Genomic DNA, 19,784 nt, shown 5'->3' with positions numbered 1-19,784 from the left:
CCGGCCCGGCCCGCCCCACTCCGCCCTCGGGGAGCTCCCGCAGCCCCGGGACAGTGGCGGACGGACGGGCGGACAGACGGGCGGCCGGGATCCAGGGTCCGAGAGGTCAGGAGCTCCGCGGGGCGCGGGGGGGCGCAGGCGGAGCCCCCGGCAGCCTGGGGGGGCCGGCTGGGCAGCCTGGGGGGGCCGGCCGGCTGGGGCAGCCTGGGGGGGCCGGCCGGCTGGGGCAGCCTGGGGGGGCCGGCTGGGGTAGCCTGGGGGGGGGCGGCCGGCTGGGGCAGCCTGGGGGGGGGCTGGGGCAGCCTGGGGGGCCAGCCGGCTGGGGCAGCCTGGAGGGGGCCGGCCGGCTGGGCAGCCTGGGGGGGGCGGCTGGGCAGCCTGGGGGGGCCGGCCGGCTGGGGCAGCCTGGGGGGGCCGGCTGGGCAGCCTGGGGGGGCCGGCCGGCTGGGCAGCCTGGGGGGCCCGGCTGGGGCAGCCTGGGGGGGGCCGGCCGGCTGGGGCAGCCTGGGGGGGCCGGCCGGCTGGGGTAGCCTGGGGGGGCCGGCCGGCTGGGGCAGCCTGGGGGGGCCGGCTGGGCAGCCTGGGGGGGCCGGCTGGGCAGCCTGGGGGGGCCGGCCGGCTGGGCAGCCTGGGGGGCCCGGCTGGGGCAGCCTGGGGGGGGGCCGGCTGGGGCAGCCTGGGGGGCCCGGCTGGGGCAGCCTGGGGGGGCCGGCCGGCTGGGGTAGCCTGGGGGGGCCGGCCGGCTGGGGCAGCCTGGGGGGCCCGGCTGGGCAGCCTGGGCGGGGTTGGCCTGGCTTGGGCGGGCAGCACCCCCTGTCCCCCCCGAGCCTGCCTCCGGGGGGAGACCCCTTCCTACCTCTGTTTCCTTTTCTGTAAAACGGGGCGGAGAAGAGACGGAGGCCACAGAGACTTGGCCCGCCCGCTTCGCGCCCCCTTCCCCTCGGGCCGCCCCCCGCTCCAGCTCTCTAGCCCCCCAGCCCGCCTTCCTTCCCAGAGCACTGTCCAGGGTCAGAGGCCCCTTCCCAGCCCCCCTCCCGCCCCTCTGCATTCCCAGGATCCCCCCCCCCCCCCCGGAGACATCTGGTGCGACGGGCCGCGCCCTGGCCGGAGTCAGAAGTTCTGGGTGCAGATGCTGTCCAGACCCGATCTGCGTCCCCGTGACTAGGCCCCCCCTCGGCTCCGACACCCCCTCCTCCCTCCCCCCTTAGGGGACCCCTTTCTAAGCGTTAGCCGCGCTAAGGATGCGCAGAGAAGCTCCTCTCCGGGCCGAGGTTTTCCTTCCAAGCGCCCTGTGGGGGCTGATCTCGGGGCTCATTGCTGACCACTTGGGTGCGTGACCTGGAGAAGGGGAGGTGGGGGGAATGGGGGCTGATCCTCGGCCGCTCGCAGCCCAGGCTCCCAAAGGTCCCTTCAAAAGAGTGAGACAATGGAGAGACTGACAGCCTGCCTTGGGGGGGGGGGGTGTAAAACTCAAAATAAATAAAATCTCTTATTTAAAAATGAAAAAAACCCCCAAAGGGCTCCTCCTCTGATGAAGGAGGAGGGGGAACCTAGGTCAAGAGAGACTTAGAAGGGACTTAGAGGCCCTTTAGTCCAGCCTCCTCATTTTCCGAGGAGGAAACTGAGGCTGAGGGAAATTCAATGACTTGACCAAGGTCTTTCAGCCCAGAGAATAAAGGGATTTACTCAACCACTTGGTTCTCGTTACAGGCATGTGGTCCAGCCTGAGCATCCTCCTCGTCTTCTGACAGAGATGTGACTGTGTGGTCCTGCTCCCAGCCCCGGAAGAAGGCTGCTTTGAACTCCTACCCCAGCCCAGCCTCCCTGGCCTGGCCATGGTTGGTGCCTTGATAAGTATCAATTCCGCAGCCTCTTATATCCACTCTGCCATCTTCTCTCTCGTTAAGAGTCAGCGTGGTTTAGGGAAAGGGGCAGAGACAAGAATGGAAATAACTCTCCGTTAAAATAAGGCTAGAAGGGGCAGCTAGGCAGCATAGTGGATAGAGCACCGACCCTGGAGTCAGGAAGACCTGAGTTCAAATCCAGCCTCAGACGCTTAATAATTACCTAGCCGTGTGACCTTAGGCAAGTCCCTTAATCTCTTTTGCCTTGAAAAAACAAAACAAAAAAAATAGCATTCTCTGTAAAATGAGGCAACTGGACCAGGTGGTCACTGAAGTCTCTTCCGGTACTAGCCTCAGTTTCTTCCATATGTGAAATGAGAATAACGATCCTCACCTTGCCTTCCTCCTGGTGGCATCAGGAGGAAAAAAGTTCATAAGCCTCAACAAACAGAAGATGAAGCTGTTCATCACCACCTGATGCTAGTTCAAGAGAGAGGTAGAAGGGACCGAGAGGCCATTTAGTCCAGCCTCTTCATTTTCAGAGGAGGAAACTGAGGCTCAGGGAAATTCAGTGACTTGACCAAGATCTTTCCACCTAGAATTAAGGGACTTCCCCAGATAGTAAGTGCTAATGGTAGAATTAGAACCCAAGTCCCCAGAATCTGGTCTAGTTAGGAAGAAAGGACAGCTGCACGTTCCAGGCCTTTTTTTTTTAAAATGAATTTCTGTCTTGGATCATCATTTTAACAACTGACCATAGACATCCATCATGCCAAGGAGAGCCAAAGAGAGGGTTAGTTATGAACCGGGCACACTACGAGGCAGCCACTTCTGTCCCATCACTTCTATAATACCAATGTACATCTAATTAAATGAGCTTCTAAAGTTTTCCTATTTGGTGGTTTCTGCTTCAAAATTCCTTTTGCTTTCTTCTCACAAGCAAATGAACACAATAACCCCTGACTCCCCCGTTCCCCCATTGCCAGCCTTCGTCCCCCCAGTCCAAGCTGTATTTCTGAGGGACCTGGGGCTGATGGGAAAGGGCAAAGAGAAAGGGAAGTTCACCTGATTCTCAATCCCCAGACAAATAGCAACTTCCTAAGCAAAGGAAAGTTTGGGGAGGGGACATTGGGGAGGAAAGTAGGGAGGGGGAAGACAGTGTGACTATGGAAGCCATTGGGCTGGGCCAGGGATGCCCAGATCCCAGAGTCCTACCTGGAATTGGGGGTGAAAGCTGGCCTGCGGGGAGGGGAGAAGAGGCAGCAGGGTGTAAGACTCAGGACTGGGGGAGGGGCAGGGAGAAAGGAGAGTCCCAAGGACAAAAAGTCCTGGTTGCCTAGCCTAGGAACACCACCCACCCTGTTCTCCCTAGTCTTGCCTGCTGGCCCTACCATAGAAGGGAGAGTCTGAGAGTGTCAAACCAAAAGGATTTGGGGAGGGAGAGAACCCAGGAGTCAAGAGGGTCCCTACTTTCCCACTTTTCATTTGATTCAGCCTCTTGTAGCCTGGCTTCTGCCCTGAACACCCCCCCACCCCACCCCAGCCCCAGGGTTCTCTAATCTCTTGGCTGCCAAATCCAATGGCCCTTTCTCATTCTCCCCTTCCTGCCCTCTCTGCAGCCTGGGACACTGGATCACCTCTTTCTTCATCTTCTCTTCTCTCTGGGTCTTCTCCCCCCCCCCCATTCTCTCTGCTTCTTCTACCCCTCTGACTGCCCTGACCAGTGTCCTCAGGTGGACCTTCACCAAGGTCACAGCTACATTATAGCTGGGGGCAGCCCCCAGGACTCTCTTGGCATTGCTGCCTTGGCAACCCTTCTGCTCTGCCCACTGAGCCAGTCAGCATCCCAGTCCAAACCCTCACCACCACTCAGCTCTCCTCTGGTTTGGTGTCTCCCTCCCTCAAGTCTCTCCTCATGCCAGTCATCCTTTATGTAGCTGACAGTGGTCTTCCTAAATCAGAGGGGGGGCCCACGTGTCTCTCATTGCTCCCGTTAGACTCTCTCTCTCTCTCTCTCTCTCTCTCTCTCTCTCTCTCTCTCTCTCTCTCTCTCTCTCTCTCTCTCGGCTCTCTCACTGTCTCTGTCTCTGTCTCTCCTCTCTGTCTCTCAAACTCCAGGTGTTGCCTAATTACTTCAACTAATTACTTTTCCAGTCTTCTCAAGCTTTGCTTCCCTCCCCCCATGGCCCTCCTTGTGGTCCCTTAAACACGGATCTCTAAGCTCTGATTCTCCACCACTGCCCTGAGGTCTGACCAGGGCCATCTGTTCCCTTGCCTTTTTGTGCCCTGCCTCAGTGGGTAGACGGAGCTGTGGGCCTCTCACATTGGCAATGCCATCGTCTGAAAAGATTTGGAGTCAGAGGTCAAGGCCTTGCATCTCAGCTCTGCTCCATACCTCCTCAGTGACCTTGGGGAGTGATAGCACCACCCTGGCCTCAGTTTCCTTCTCTGTAAAATGAAAGGGTTGGATGAGATTGTCCTGAGGCCTCTTTGCAGTTCCACAGCCATGATGCCTTTTCTTCTCTTTGTTTACCAAGTGAGGTTAAACTCTTCTCTTTCACTGGCCCTTGGCCCAAGAGCTGGTACCTACCTCTCTCTACAAGGCCCGAGTCTTGGAGCATTCTGGACTGTTTCCCAGGGTGGGAAACCTCTTCCCAATGGGAGGGCTTGCTCTGAAAGGGCAGTGACCCTCTTCTCCTCCTTCATGGGTGGTGATGTTGCTCGCCACAGCTCACCCTGTCTCGCGCCATTAATAGACCTTTGATAGCATGGGTTCCCATTGGCTTCTCCCAAACCCCAGGGAAGGCAGGAGATGAGCTCAGAGAGCTGTCCCCACTTTCCCCAGGCTCCACAGCCAGGAACGGGCAGAGAAGTGATCCCGGGTCTCCTGGCTGTAAGGCTAGCACCTAATGAAATCTTGGTGAGAGATGGGAAGAAGTTGATTTCTCAGAAGGCAGTGGCTTTGTATGGACCCAAGGTCAGTGGGGCCTGGTGTCCTTGAATCCGTCTCAAAGCCAGGCAGGAGTCCTGGCCAAGATCCTTGGGCCAGCCTGCCCTCTCTGTTGTTGTCCCAAGATGGGAGGCCCCTCTAGAACGCTATTGGCACTCTCGTCCTGCTTCTCTTCGGACTTTGCCTGTGAGGACTCGCCGTCCCCCATGACGGCTCATTACCACCGGGCAGCAGAGGCTTTGAATCCTCCTCCTGACTCTGCCTGGGTTCCAGGTCCCTCCCTGCGCTAGCTCTCTGTAGTCCAGAGTCCTCACCAACTGTTCCCTTCTGTAATCTAAGGTTCCACCCAGCTCTGGCATTCTAGAGTCTAGGCTGGTCATCCCTTGCTAGATTATCTCTAGGAAATAGGATTTACTAGCAACCTCTGCTTCTAGGTTGTGCTGAGGAAGCTCCCCATTGGCTGGGCCAGGGGAGGTGTGGACAGTGGGCAGTGCAGGCAGGTGGCAATCCCAGGGCCAGTCTCTGAATCCTTCTTCTGCTCCTTACCCGTATGGCCTTGGAAGGGTCCCTTTCACCTGGTGCCCTCCAGTCCATGCCTCCCAACATGCCTCCCAATTCCAGCCTGGTTTCCCCTCCCCCCCCACACACGTCCACACATTGTGTTCAGGACCAGGACCTTGGAGGAACTTTCTCCGTCTCTCCCAGGACAATGCCACATTCTGGGGAGAGGATGTAGGACGGAGCTGCCCGTGACTCACCCGTGCCAGAGCACTAGCTGACTATTCATCACTTTTCCCCTCTTGGACTTTGTTAAGAGGCATTCCTGAAGCCTCAAAGTCTCCCTGAGGGACTCTGGGCCAACCAGGCAGGATTCTGGGATATGCTCTTTTGGAAGCAGGGAATGTGACCTGGGCAAACCCAGGGGGGCTCTACCCGCTGTCCAAGATTTTTGTTGTGTTTCAGGTCTAGAGGCTGTGCCATTTGGGGTCTTGGCCAGGAGGGGGCTTGGCAAGGAGTTTTTCCTGTCCTCAGTTTGGCTGAGGGCTTCTCTAAAGCAAAGGAAAAAAAATAATCTGAGGAAGAAGCTGGAAGCCAGTCTCTTCATAACCTCAGGGACTGGGGCAGCTAGGTGGTGCAGTGGCTAGAGCACCAGCCCTTGAGTCAGGAGGACCTGAGTTCAAATCCAGCCTCAGGCACTTAATGATTATCTAGCCGTGTGACCTTGGGCAAGTCATTTAACCCAACTGTCTTAAATAAATAAATAAATTTTTTAAAAAGAAGGAGCTTGGCCCAGATCAGGAGTTCTTACCCTGGACTCCAAATCTACAATTGAATACAGGATTTGTGAACAGCCTGGGAGATCAGAGGCCTTGGAATCTGGGTCTTTGAATTTGGATGGGAGAGGCAGCTAGGTGACACAGTGGATGGGCCGGAGTTATGTCAAAAATAACAATAGCATTGACCAATTGGGGTCACTTTGGGGTGACATAATACATAGGGCAGCCCGAGAGTCAGGAAGACGCCTCTTCAGACAGGAGCACACAAATTCACCAATTTTATAACCACAAAGAAAGACAGACTGGGGCAACTAAGTGGCACCATGGATAGAGCACTGTTCCTGGAGTCAGGGAAACCAGAGTTCAAATCCAGCCTCAGAGATTTCATAATGACCTAACCGTGTGGCCTTGGGCAAGTCACTTAACCCCATTGCCCTATAGGTGCATACATGGAAATAGCCTCTCATCTAATCCCATGGGGACCTAGGGGCCACCTAAAAATAGGTAAATGTGCTTGGATGTATGTATGCATTTATTTAGTACCTACTGCATAGCAGTGTATTAAGTAAAAGGGGAATTCAGTGACCAAAACGAAATGATTCCTACTCTCCAGGACTTGCCTGTTGTTGGAGGAAGCAACTGGTACCTTTCAGAAAACAAGATGGTGCCAAGGTCCCCCAGCATGGTGCCCGGAGAAGCTGGTCTAGGACCCGGACTCTTGCCTCCAAGGGTTATGCTCTCACCGCTAAGCTCCCCTATCTAAGACCCTAGGGCCTTTCCTAGGGAGGGAAGAAGGGGCTGCTACTGTAGATGAGCTTGGCCAGGTGGAGGCACGGGTGTCCTCTTGGCGCAAGCAAAGACGAGAGCCAAAAGCTAGGATTTAGAGGTAGAAGCCGCCTTGGAGGTCATTTAATCCAAACCTCCATCATCCATATGAAAATGACGGTGGCCAAGGATGGGATGAGACCTGCTGTATTACTGAGACTAGAACCCGGGTCCCCAGATTGTTTTCACCAGACTAAGGCGATCCCTGTAGTGAACAAGCAAGGTGGCATAAATTGCGATGATGATCTCCTATTCATCAGTCAGTGTTTAGTCATTTTTTTTACCAGTTGTATCCAACTCTTCATGACTATATTTGGGCCTTTCTTGGTAAAGATACTGGAGTGGTTGGCCATTTCCTTCTCCGGTTCATTTTACGGATGAGAAAACTAAGGCAAACAGGGTGAAGTGACTGGCCCAGGGTCACATAGCTAGTAAGTGTCTGAGGTGGGATTTGAATTCAAGATGAGTCTTCCTGACTCTAGGTCTGGCCCTATGCATTATGTCGCCCCCAAAGGACCCTAGTGGGTCAGTGTTGTTATTTTTGACAAAACCAGCAAGTCTTCCCCATATTTCACCTTGATTCTTCCATCAATGAGCCAGACCAAAGCAGAAACTCCCTGGCCTCGGGTGCTAGAACGGCTAGAAGTCAGGAGAGTTGTGGGTCTGAATGCTGCTGCTGGATGACTTCTTGGAGCCTCAGTTTCTTTATTAATAAAGTGAGGGGTGATCGTGTCCTGGTTCAGAGACTGAAGGGCTCCTCTGAGGACCCACCAGGTTCAGGGATTCTAGGACACCCTTGGCATTCTGTTCCAATGGACACATTAGTGCCGATATAAGGGACAATTTAGTCCAAAGACAAGTTGGTGATGGGGCTCTCAGAAGGAGCCAGAGGCCCAAAGGTCCTGGACCATCTATAGGGCATCCCCCCACAGCCCCACCAGTTTGCCAGCTGGGGAGCTGTGAAACTCTTATGCTCCCCTCCCCCACCCAACATGGCACCTCCAATTGATTCTCTTCTTTTTGTATTTTTCCTCTCACTCCTTCCACGCTTCTAGGCAACTCTCAGTCACATTCTGTCTTCACAACACACACAGATTCTCAAAGAGAGGGAGGGGATCTTGCCCAAGTGCCCATAGAAAGGTGAATGAGGGATTGATTTCCTGTCATCCTATCTGAGTTCAAATCATTCACCACCTTTGGGTCCTCAGACCTTGGTTTTCCTCATCTACTAAACTGGGGTGTTAGCCTTGATGGTCCCTGAAATTTCATCCAGGGCCATAGACCTCCACAGTTCCATCAGATTGTCCTTCATGTGCCCGTCTATTCTCTTTTTCCGTGTCTAGACTTGTGACCGAAGGGTGGCCTCGTCTTTCCGTTACGGAGTGACCATCACTGGGGCAGTGGTCCTGGTCACCGGCACTCTCTGCTTTGCCTGGTGGAGCGATGGGGACATGGAGCCCTCTCTGAGCTCGGGGACGAAGGTAGCCCCCCCGGTGGGCGCTCCAACCCCCACGACTAACCCTCCCAGTGCCCTTCTGAGATCGGTCAGCTTCTTCTGCTGTGGCGTCGGAGGGATGCTCCTTCTCTGGGGCCTGCTGTGGTCAGCCAAGGCCAACGTCCGGGCAGCCCCTCGATACTGCCAGAGCCATCTCCCCAGGAACCTGGGCTACATCACAGCCGAGCCCATCCAGAAGTGGAGCTACAGGTCAGTGGCATGTTGGGCCTGGTGATTGATTGGACCCTAGCTTGGACAGGGAGGGGCACATTTCCCTGAGGAAGCTGGGAGTGGGAAGGGGGAACCCTCAACAGAGGACTGGATTGGAATCGGGGAGGCCTGGTTTCTCATTCTCTGCCTTACCTGAACAAACCATGTCACCCCTATGAGTCTCAGTTTCCCTATTTATAAAATGGGGTGATAACATCTCTAGCTCCCACTTCCTCACAGTTGAGAGATGATGAATCTAGAGGGTTTTAAACTTTAAACTTCAAAGTATTATGTCACTGTCAGCGCTAATGATGAGGGCTAATAAAGACCATTAATGTAGCCCCTCATTTGATGCTCACAGCAGCTGCCTTAGGTGAGAAGGGCATTTCTATTGTTTTTGGTTTGGACCCACCAGTTCATCAGGGAGAGGAACTCTGGGTGTGAAAATGCTCCCTTTAGATGAAGGTCTGAGGCCCCAGGAGGTTAGGTGACTTGTCCAGGGTCTCACTGACAAGATGAGACAGGTCTTGACTGCAGATGTGTCTTCTATCCTCTGCTTCATGCGGCTTTTATATGATCTTCCTCATTTTACAGGGAAGGAACTGAGGCACGGGGCTGGAAGTGACCTTTTCAATAGGTCATGTAGTTAGTGCGTGACTGGGCCAGGATTTGACTCTCGATCTTAGGAAGCTTGATAGTAAAGAAGAGTCAGCCAAGAGGCCCAAGAAGGTCCTGTTAGATTGGGCTCTGCCACCCTTGGCCTTATTTTCTTCATCTTTAAAATGGACTGACCAGCTTTTGTAGACCCTACCAGCTCTAACTAGGTCACTCCATGATAGTGGCTGCAGAGACTTCTTGCCTATGAGGATGGCATTTCAGGTCCAGAGCCCCAGAAGAGGTCAAGGCCATGGGTAGGGTTGAGGCTAGAAGGGGCTTCACCAATTATCCAACTCATCTGCTGTCTTTGTGTATCTAAGGAAACTGAGACCCAGGGAAAGCTGCCTCTAAGTAGGAAGTGGCAGCGCCCCTGATGCCACCTGGTGTGGCCACCCAGCTCTTGGAAGGAAAGATCTAGATAGGGTGGACCCATGGCCTCTGTCCTCATGGGGTGCCTGGGCTTTCTCTTGTCAAAGCCCAAGCCCAAGGGGGAACCAGAGGATGGAGACCTAGGCCCCCTTGGCCCCCTTCTCCCCTGTAACTTCCCAACCTACAGGCTTCCTCCTGTAGGTGCTCCCCATGACACCCCTGTTTCCAACTTCATGGGGTCACCAATGGAGAGCAGCAAAGAGGGACCTTTTTGAAAATATTTAGATAACTTCCTTTCAGTAGAGTCATTTTCTTTGTAATCCTCTGTATTTGTTTTATATATATTTCAAAACATGGTTCTATATGGGGGGCCCATAGGTCTCAGGAGACCGATTGTCAGAGCAAAAGATGGAGCCCCCAGGGCCGGTCCAAGCTAGTCTCAGACACATGAGCAGACAAACACACACACACTGACCACTTCCAAGTAGTTTGTCCAAAGACATATAGGCAAATATTATTTCTGTGTGTGTGTGTGTGTTTGCATGTGTGTGCATGTTCGTGTGTGTGCATGCATGTGTGTGTGTGTGTGTGTGTGCTTGGAGACTGAGGTTCAGGATGCGTCCCAGACTCAGAAGCCAGCCGGGGTCTGGGGTCTGACCACTTTGTTATGCCCACAGTACCTCCAATGCAGGTTGGTTTACTTTTATTTGTGACCAGGTTTTTTACTCAATGAGGGCAAAATAAAATGTTGATAGAGTCATAGATTTGGAGTTGGGAGGGGCCTGAGAGAATACTGCCTTTGAGAAATTGAGAGGATGAGAGCTATCAAGAGACTTGCCCAAGGTCATTCAGCTAGAAAGTATCCGAGGTAGGATTCAAACTCAGCTCCTGTTGACTCCTAGTCTGGCTCTTTAAGGCTAAAGCCTATTAATACAAACTGCTACTACACAAGGCTTATTAGATCAACCTATTACAAACAGCTTTTAGCTAAAAACCAGTTTGTAATAGGCTTATTACAGGAATTGAGAATATCTTAGGAGTCTCCCAAATACCAGGCTTGGGACATTATAGTAAACAGAACACCAGGCCTAGAGCCAGCAAGACTCATCTTTCTAAGTTCAGATCCTTCCTCAGATACGTATTAGCTGTGTGACTGTGGGCAAGTCCCTTCACCCTGCTTGCCTCAGTTTCCTCAACTATAAAATGATCTGGAGAGGGAAATGGCCAACCACTTCAGTATCTTTGCCAAAAAATTCCCAAATGGGGTCACTGAGAATCGAAAGTATCTCAAACGACAACAAGTCTGGGCTCCTGTCAGCTGTCCTCGTCCTCAGTGAGATTCTTTTCACCTCGTCAGCTCCTGCTGGGTCAGTGAACAACTCCAGGCCCCAATTAACCAACTTGGACCATGACCTGCATATGTACAGATCAAAGGGGGAAATGACTGTTGTCCATATACAGAGTCCTGTGTTTACCCAACGGAGGCCAGGTCACAATCACCTTCAGCTCTTGATGGCATCTGAAGTCAGAAAATCTTGCCCAGTGGGTAACCTTGGGGGAGGGGAGTAGTCCAATGTTACAGTGAAGGTCTAGAATGTTAGTGGAGAGACCCTGGAAGGGCAGAGACAGGAAGGTCCTGGAAGTGTAGCACGTCAGAGCTGGGGAGGACCTCCGAGCATAGAATGCCAACCCTAGGAGCCCTTAGACCAGAGCAGAGACAATGTCAGACCTGGGGAGAACCTGAGAACAGAACATTTCAGGGTGACCCTGCTGGGAGAGGAGGGAGGGAGGCCTTTCTCCTCCCTGAGCCTCAGTTTCCTCACCTGTAAAGGAGGTGATCAGACTCAATGGGATTTAAGTTTGCACCTTCTCTGATCCCAGGCTTCAAGCCGGGGTCTCAGTGTACAATCCTCGAGTCTAGATTTTAAGAGGGGAGAATCCTCAGAGGTCAGAGTGTCACCGAAGCCCAGTGAGCAGAGCTGGGAGGCTGGATGGTAGGCGAGGCTGCCAAGCTGGCAAAGTCTTGTGATCCAAGCTCCTCATTTTCCAGAGGAAGTAGCTGAGCCCCAGAAAGTTCAGGATTCGTTGAAGGTAATGAGACCCCAGTGGGGGTGGCCAGACCACATTAGACATCAGACCTCTGACTCTCTCTGACAACCTTGGCAACCAAAAATGCCAAGAGGAAAAGAGAGGAGGAAAGTGGTGGAGGGGGGCTGAAGAAGAAGTTGTCTTTTCTATTTTTGTCCTCCCCACTTTATAAATGACTCGGGATGAGTCACTGAATGAATGTTGGTGCAGGAAGGACCTTTGGTGGCCGATGAGTCCATTTGACAGAGAAGGAAACTAAGGTCCAGGGAGGGGAGCGAGTTGCTCAAGGTTACAGTGACAGCTGATGAATTGATTCATTTTATTGAACTACAGCCCCTTCCTCTCTCTTGTCCTAGGTACAAGGGTAGGTGGGGGACAAAAGGGTATATTTGGGAATGAAAATGATGTAAATAAAAAAGTGTTGTGTAGAAAGAGAAGACAATCATGTTAGCTCCACAGGAAGGCCTTTGAAAGTCACCTAGTCCAGGCCCTCTGGGCCTGAAGGCACTCATTATGGACCTCCCAAGACAGACCATCTGCTTAGTCTTCCATTAAACTTCCCCTTCCACTACCTGGTCCTCGTTGGCCCCCTTGGAGGCCAGCCCACTCTTCTTTGGATGTGGAAGACAGCGCATTCATGGTCCCCTTGCGTATTCCCCTCTCCATGTTGAAGATCTGAGGGGGGATGAAAAATGGCAGCTGGTCCCCTCCCACATAGAGGTGCAAGGGACTCTGGGCCTTGTTACTTAGCCTTGTCTGCCTCCGTTTCATTTTCTGTAAAATGGAAATAATAGGATAAAGCACCGGCCCTGGAGTCAGGAGTACCTGAGTTCAAATCCAGCCTCAGACACTTAATAATGACCTAGCTGTGTGGCCTTGGGTAAGCCACTTAACCCCATTTGCCTTGCAAAAACCTAAAAAACAAAATGGAAATAATAATGGTGCCCATCACTCAGTGTCATCTTGAAGTTAAATGAGATAATATTTATAATGTGCTTTGCAATCCTCAGGGCTTAATGTCCATGCTAACAGTTGCTCTCATTACTGTAATTAATTCTGGAGGGATTTGGTACTTCCCACAATGCTAGAAATTTATAATCCAGTAACTTAGAAAAGCATTGAAAGCCCTGAACCCTAAAATTCCCTGTTCTAAGGCCCCTCCCATCTCTGACATCCCCTTCTAAGGGCTCTCCCAGCTCTGCCATCCCCTGATCTAAGCCCTTTCTAATTCTGACATTCTGTTTTCTATTCCAGGACCTTCCTCTGCTTGGCTATGGGCTAGTCCTCTCTCTGCTCCCCTCCCCACCCCCACCCCATCCCAGGTCCGGGATCCAGACCAGAACCTTCAGAGTTAATTCCCTTCTGTTCTCTCTCTCCAGAGCCATCTGCTCTGCACCCTTCCCAAATTCTTCATATTATCCAGCAAAGTCAATGAGGGCTGAAATCCCTCTCTCAGATACTTCTTAACCTTTGTGGCCCACAGAGGGGCCTCCAGATGACATGGTGGATAGGAAACCGGACTGGGACTCAGGAGGATTTACCTTACCTCAGACACCTACTAGCTTTGTGACCCTGGACAAGTCACTTCTCCTGTTTGCCTCAGTTTCCTCATCTGTCAAAGGAGCTGGAGAAGGAAATGACTAAAACCACTCCAGTATCTTTTCCAAGAAAACCCTAGATGGGATCACAAAGAGTCAAACACAACAGAAAACAGCTGAACAACAACAAATATGTAAGGCCCTGTGCTAATCCCTGGGGGTGTTCTCTTAAGGAGTTCACAATCTTATGAAGGGGACAAATCACAACCTCTACGGGCCTCAGTTTCTTTATATGTCAAATGAGGGAACTGGACCCAATGATCTCAAAGCTCTTCTCAAGTTCTAAATCTATTTTCCTTTATTAGAGTAGAATGAGACCTTAGAAATCATCTTGGGGGGGGGGGGGCTAGGTGGCACAGTGGATAGAGCACCTGCCCTGAAGTCAGGAGTACCTGGGTTCAAATCCAGCCTCAGACACTTAATAATGACCTAGCTGTGTGGCCTTGGGCAAGCCACTTAATGACATTGCCTTGCAAAAACCTAAAAAAAAAAAAAATCTTGGGCCACAGGTTCTTTTACATTCATATAACCCAGAAGACCCCATAATCTCTTGATTGCTATCTGTTCAAACCTACGGACCCATTCTGCAAATGATGCTTTTTAAAGACATTTAATGACATCACATAGGATTACAAAGGAAACCAATGATAGTGAAATAAGGAAGTTAAACTATTTTTAAAAAAACAAGTTCATGAACCCCCAGTTTAAGGACTCAGATCCAGCTAGTCCAGCTCCCCCATTTTGTAGTGAGGGCTGTGACTCAGCAGGGACATGAAGGAAGATGGCAAATCCAGAGCTCTCTTATAAAGATGACTTAATTTTTAAAACTCAAGTTAAACTGTACATGTCATTCAGTTTCCATTAGCTTCTTGGCAAGACCCTATAGTTACCCAGATGCCAAAGGCAGGCTCGACTTTATTCTTGTAATGCTACCAGATCTCACATATAGAATTATTCTCTCTGTCTTTCTCTGTATTTTGCAAAGGAACAAATTGAGAGCCAGTGATGAGAAGTGACTTCTCCATGGTCATCCAACTAGGAAGGGGCAGAGCCAGGATCATCACACCCCATGTCTAAATTCAATGGGTTTTTTTTCCCCTTACAAGTTGTGCCATAGCAGAACTGGCATTTTGGAGAAGACTATTACTGCTCTCCAATTTTAGAGAAAGGGTGAAAAGCATCCTTGCCCTTCCCAAAGCAGTGCAGACACAGAGGCTGTAGGGAGGGGTTGGGAGAGGCCTTAATTTCAAAATGGCAGCAGGTTCAGGGGTGATCCTTTGACCCAGAAAGCAACTGGTTCTTCTAGACTGATTCACCTGGCATCTGTGACCTTCCTCTGGCAGCTGGTTGCTGGGGCCCAGGTGTGGCCAGGGCCTTTCTTGTTTACCTCTTGGGTTCAGTAGAAAGGTGAGCCTGGAAGGTGAAGGAGGAAGAGGTGGGTCTGGGGCCAGTCTAGCAGGCCTGCAAAGAGACCTGCTCTTGGAAGTCAAATGGCTCCAAGACTCAATGTGTGACCTTGCCCTACAAGGCTCATTCATTTCCCCTCCTGAAAAAAAAAAGACACTCCTTTTTCTGGTTCTCTAGCTCAAATTTTAGCCAATCAATTTACAAATATTAATTAAGCACCTTCTATGAGCCAGATACTATTCGAAGTTTTAAGTGCAAGGAACATAAAAAGATATTTCCTACCCTCAAGGAACTTACATTCTTATGGGGAGACAACATACAAACACATATATACAAACCAAGTGATATATGGGACAAACAGGGAATAAATTAACAGAAGGAAGGTATTGGAATTAAAAAGAATTGGGGAAGGCTTCCAATAAGAGAAAGAATATTAATTAGACTTCAAGGAAGCTATTGATGAGGGCACTACCATCCTCCAAGTCACCCAGGCTCCCAACCTAAGAGTCTTCCTACATTCCTCATGTCTCTCACTTTTGCCCTGCCCTCTCCCCATTTTCAATCTGTTGCCAAGGCTGGTTGATTCTACTTTACTTTTTTTTTTTAATTTTTGCAAGGCAATGGGGTTAAGTGATTTGCCCAAAATCACACAACTAGGTAATTTTAAGTGTCTGAGGCTGTATTTGAACCCAGGTCTTCCTGATTCCAGGGCCAATGCTCTATTCACTGTGCCACCTAACTGCCCTCTGATTCTACTTTAGTAATATCTCTCCTCCGTATTCCCTTCTCTCTTCTGATACTGCCCCCCACTCAGGTGCAGACCCCATCCCCTCCCTCCTGGACTATTACAATATCCTACTGGTGGGTCTGTCTGCTCAAGTCTCTCCCCCTCTTCTATTTAGCTAAAGTGAAGGGCTGACCAAGTTACCCCCCTACTTAACATGACTCCCTAAGAGTGGTCATGAATTATTTAAGCTCCTACTGAGCACTGGCCACAAAGCAGGGGCCAGAACCCAGCCTGGTAAACTCCCAATTCAGACTTCTTGGTTTAATGGCCCATTTGCCTTCTAGGTCCTTTCCAATTTTAAAAGTCTTGATACCAGGGAAGAACTCAAAAAGCCTCAGTCCATCCCCCTGTGTTCTGAGATCTATATAGACAACATAGAGAACACAGAGAAGAGCCACAGCTCCTACCACCTGGAGCCGGAGTCAGAGATGGCATTTTCAACTAAGAAACAATCAGGGGACGACATGTTCAAGTGGGTAAATGGGAGCCCAGGTCAGGGCCTTCTTTTGTTGACTGGATTGTAAAGTTTTAGTGTTTCTTGAGGCAGAACAAGAAGAATCAGAGAGGGGAGACTAGAGCTGGAAGGGGCTTCACCACATCCATTCCTTATATTTTCTAGAAGAAAATGAGGTTCAGAAGGGAAGAGATTTCCTTGAGATCAGCCAGCTGGTTGATCTCCCCTCCCCTTCCCACTCCTCATTTTCTTAGAGTTCCTGAAGGAGGTGGGACTCTGAAGGATAACCAGACCCAAAGAAAGGGCAGGTGCTTACCCCTGACCAGTCAATGCTCTCCATAGGATTTATGCCGGAGGGAAGGGCTAGGGTGGGAACAATATTCACTTCATTCCCAACAGCCTCACCCAAAAGTATACAGATATTTTGTTTTGTTTTTTAACTTTAATTTTATTTTTTTCAATTATGTGTAAAGATAGTTTTTAACATTCCACATTTTTCTCCTTCCCTCCCCTCCTCCCTAGGACAGTGAGTAACATGTACAGTCATGTTACACAGATTTCCATATTAATCATATTGCAAAAGAATAATCAGAACAAAATGGAAAAAACCATGAGAATAAGAGCATAAAGCAAATTTTTTAAAAGTAAAAATAGTACAGGCAAGCTAGGTGGTGCAGTGGATAGAGCACCGGCCCTGGAGTCAGGAGGACCCAAGTTCAAATGTGACCTCAGACACTTCATAATGACCTAGCTGTGTGGCCTTGGGCAAGCCACTTAACCCTAATGTCTTTCAAAAACTAAAAAAAAAAAAAAAAAAAAAGTAAAAATAGTATGGTCGGACTGCATTGAGATTCCATAGTTCTTTCTCTGAATGAGTGTGGCATTTTCCATCACAAGTTTTTTAGAACTATCTTTAATGATTGTATGGCTGAGAGGAGCCAAGTCTATCATAGCTGATTATCACAGGAGGTTACTGTTAATGTATACAACCTCCTGGTTCTGATCACTTCACTCAGCATCAGTTCACATAAATTTTTCCAGACTTCTCTGAATTCCCATCCCTCCTGGTTTCTAATAGAACAACAGTGTCCCATAATGTATCTATACCACAATTTGTCCATCCATTCCCCAAATGATCTCCTCAATGTCTAATTCTTTGCCACCACAAAAAGAGCTGCAATAAATATTTTTGTGCATGTGAATCTTTTCCCCTTCATTATGATCTCTTTGGGGTTTTTTTTGTTTGTTTTTTGCAAGGCAATGGGGTTAAGTGGCTTGCCCAAGACCACACAGCTAGGTCATTATGAAGTGTCTGAGACCAGTTTTTAACTCAGGAACTCCTGACTCTAGGACCAGTGCTCTATCTACCGTGCCACCTAGCTGCCCCTATTGTGATCTCTTTGGAATATAGATCTAGTAGTGGTATTGCTGGATCAAAGCATATGCACTGTTATATTACTCTCCAGAAGGGTTGGGCAGTTCACAACTCCACCTACAATGCACCAGTATCTCAGTTTACTACATCCTCTGTACCATTTATCATCTCCCTTTTTTTCTTTTTATCATATTAGCTAATCGGATAGGTATGAGGTGGGTCAATCCCCCACCCGGCTATGAGAGTTGTTTTAATTGCTGTAGATACTTTGTAAAGAGCTGCCTAACCTTAGAGTGCCACAGAAATAGTTAGGTTACCTTGGCAGCAGAGTGAAAATTTGGAAGACCAGAGTTTGGATCTCACCTTAGATACATATTTTGTTTTTGGTTTTTGCAAGGTAATGGAACTAAGTGACTTGCCCAAGGTCACATAGCTAAGTAAGTATTGTGTCTGAGGCCAGATCTGAACTCAGGTCCTCCAGACTCCAGCACCAGTGTTCTAACCACTGTACCCCCTAGCTGCCCCAAACTTGGATAGTCCTCAGCTGTATCATTATGGGCAAATCCCTCAGCCCCTCTGGGCCTCAATTTCCCCATCTGTAAAATGAAGGAATTGGAGTCAGTGACCTCTAACACCCCTTCTGTTATTCAGTATTTATGATTCTCTTCCCTACAGAGCTGTGTGCTGGTGGACAAGTCATTTTTACTCTCAGAGACTAAGTTTTTAATTTATAAAATTAGGACAATAATTCTCATTACCTGACTCTGTAAAATGCTATTTCTATAGAGAAATAAGAAAATATTATAAGGACTCCAGCTCCATCCCCTTATTTTTTCTAGATTCCACTAACACTCTCCCATTTTGCTCTCCTTTCTTAGTGGCTGGTCGTCTACCTCAGTCCCTACCTATGAGATGGCCATGACTTGTAGCCCTCAGGTCCAAGAAGAGGAGGAGGAGAATGGACCACCTCCATACAGCAGGGCCAATGGCATGAGACCAACAGGACTGACTCGAAGCATATCTGATGGAGCACTACTTCATCCTCCCCAGCCAGAGATACAGGGAAACCAAGGCACTGGCTGGGTCAGTCCCCCACCCAGCTATGAGAGCATTGCTACCTGTGGCCTGTGACTGACACCTCAGCCTAAACCAAGGTCTCTCTTTAGATACTTGATTTGGGGTTCCAGCCAGGTGAGGCTGACCAGGAACCCAATGAAAGAGTTCCATCCCACACTGGCTTCTGCCGTCTTTAGCAAAGTCAGCTTACAATCAGCTGCGGTGATCCAGGAGTCAAGATGAAGTTATACTTGGGTCTGAGTGCCACTTGGGCTGGATCCTGGCTGGGCCACTGGTAGCAGTCAAATGTTTTCACTTCTCCAGACTTTTCTTCAGCAGATAAATGGAAATCTTAATCCCAGTCTTATAGATCTCTGATGGATGTTAGGGGCATCAAATGAGAAAATGAATCTTAGATCTGGGTGGAGTCTTAATGAATCTGGAAATACTTTTGTAAACTAGAGTACTAGAGAGATAAGAGAGATTGTTTTTATGGGTACTTGGGTGGCCTTACATAGGAGCAGCTACCCTGGGGCTGGGGGTGGATGTTAGTGTATCTACAACCCCACTTCTCTCCTATAACTGCTTTCTCACCTCCTACCAATCCCCAGGAGACAAAGCAGATGGAAGAAGAAGACTTGGAACAAATCACTTCTCTTGGCCTCAGTTTTCTCATCTCTGCCTTCCCTGCCTCATTAGACCAACTAGCCAGGTGGAGTTATCATAGAGTACCAGAACCTTGGTGTGAATAGAGGCCAGGTTGAATAGGGAGAAGCTGGGGGGGGGGGGGGGGGGCTGATAGCCTACTCTGATCTGGGATGGACAGACCTTTCCGGGGGGGAATAGAGAAGGCTGCTTCGCCCAGCAAGGAAGGGGGAGGAAGCCTTGGAGGGAGCACAAGGAGGGTTCAAGAAAGCCAGGTTGGCCACAGGTCAATCCACCAAACCATCAGATGCCATCAGAGTAATTCCTCTCTGCAAGGCCTGTGGCAAGGTGTGTCTGAGTGAATGGGGAAGGACATTTTGCTCCTTCATGAAGCTACTGGTTCAAGAGAGACAACAAAGGAGAATAAGTATGGAAGTGCTGGAAGGGACCTTAGAACAGGGGATGTCAGAACTTGGCGGGGTTTTAGAACAGGGGTTGTTAGAGCTGGGAGGGATCTTAGAACAGGGGATGGCAGAACTTGGAGGGGTTTTAGAACAGGGGTTGTTAGAGCTGGGAGGGATCTTAGAACAGGGGATGGCAGAGCTGGGACAGATCTTAGAACAAGGGATGGCAGAGTTGGGAGGGGCCTAGAAAGTACACGCTTTCCTGAAGGACAATAGCCCAACTCCTTTGACTCTTGTGCTCTGTTATATCCACTTTCCCTCCTCCAGTGGGTCCCTTGGTTCT

At 50.1% G+C, this 19,784-nt stretch overlaps 1 protein-coding gene across 1 annotated transcript; it reads left to right on the top strand.

Annotated features, from left to right (window-relative positions):
• Positions 1 to 31: 31 nt before the first annotated feature.
• Positions 32 to 19,043, top strand: TMEM61 (transmembrane protein 61). The gene is made up of 4 exons (XM_074220316.1): positions 32 to 105; positions 1,711 to 1,838; positions 8,240 to 8,601; positions 18,215 to 19,043. The coding sequence occupies exons 2-4, from the start codon at positions 1,836 to 1,838 to the stop codon at positions 18,465 to 18,467; spliced, it is 618 nt and encodes a 205-aa protein (XP_074076417.1). The 5' UTR covers positions 32 to 105; positions 1,711 to 1,835; the 3' UTR covers positions 18,468 to 19,043.
• Positions 19,044 to 19,784: the final 741 nt, after the last annotated feature.

The sequence above is a fragment of the Macrotis lagotis genome, chromosome 2, assembly GCF_037893015.1.
Source record: "Macrotis lagotis isolate mMagLag1 chromosome 2, bilby.v1.9.chrom.fasta, whole genome shotgun sequence".
In the NCBI taxonomy this organism is placed as follows: Eukaryota; Metazoa; Chordata; class Mammalia; order Peramelemorphia; family Peramelidae; genus Macrotis; species Macrotis lagotis.
This window is presented reverse-complemented; position numbering and strand designations above follow the sequence as displayed.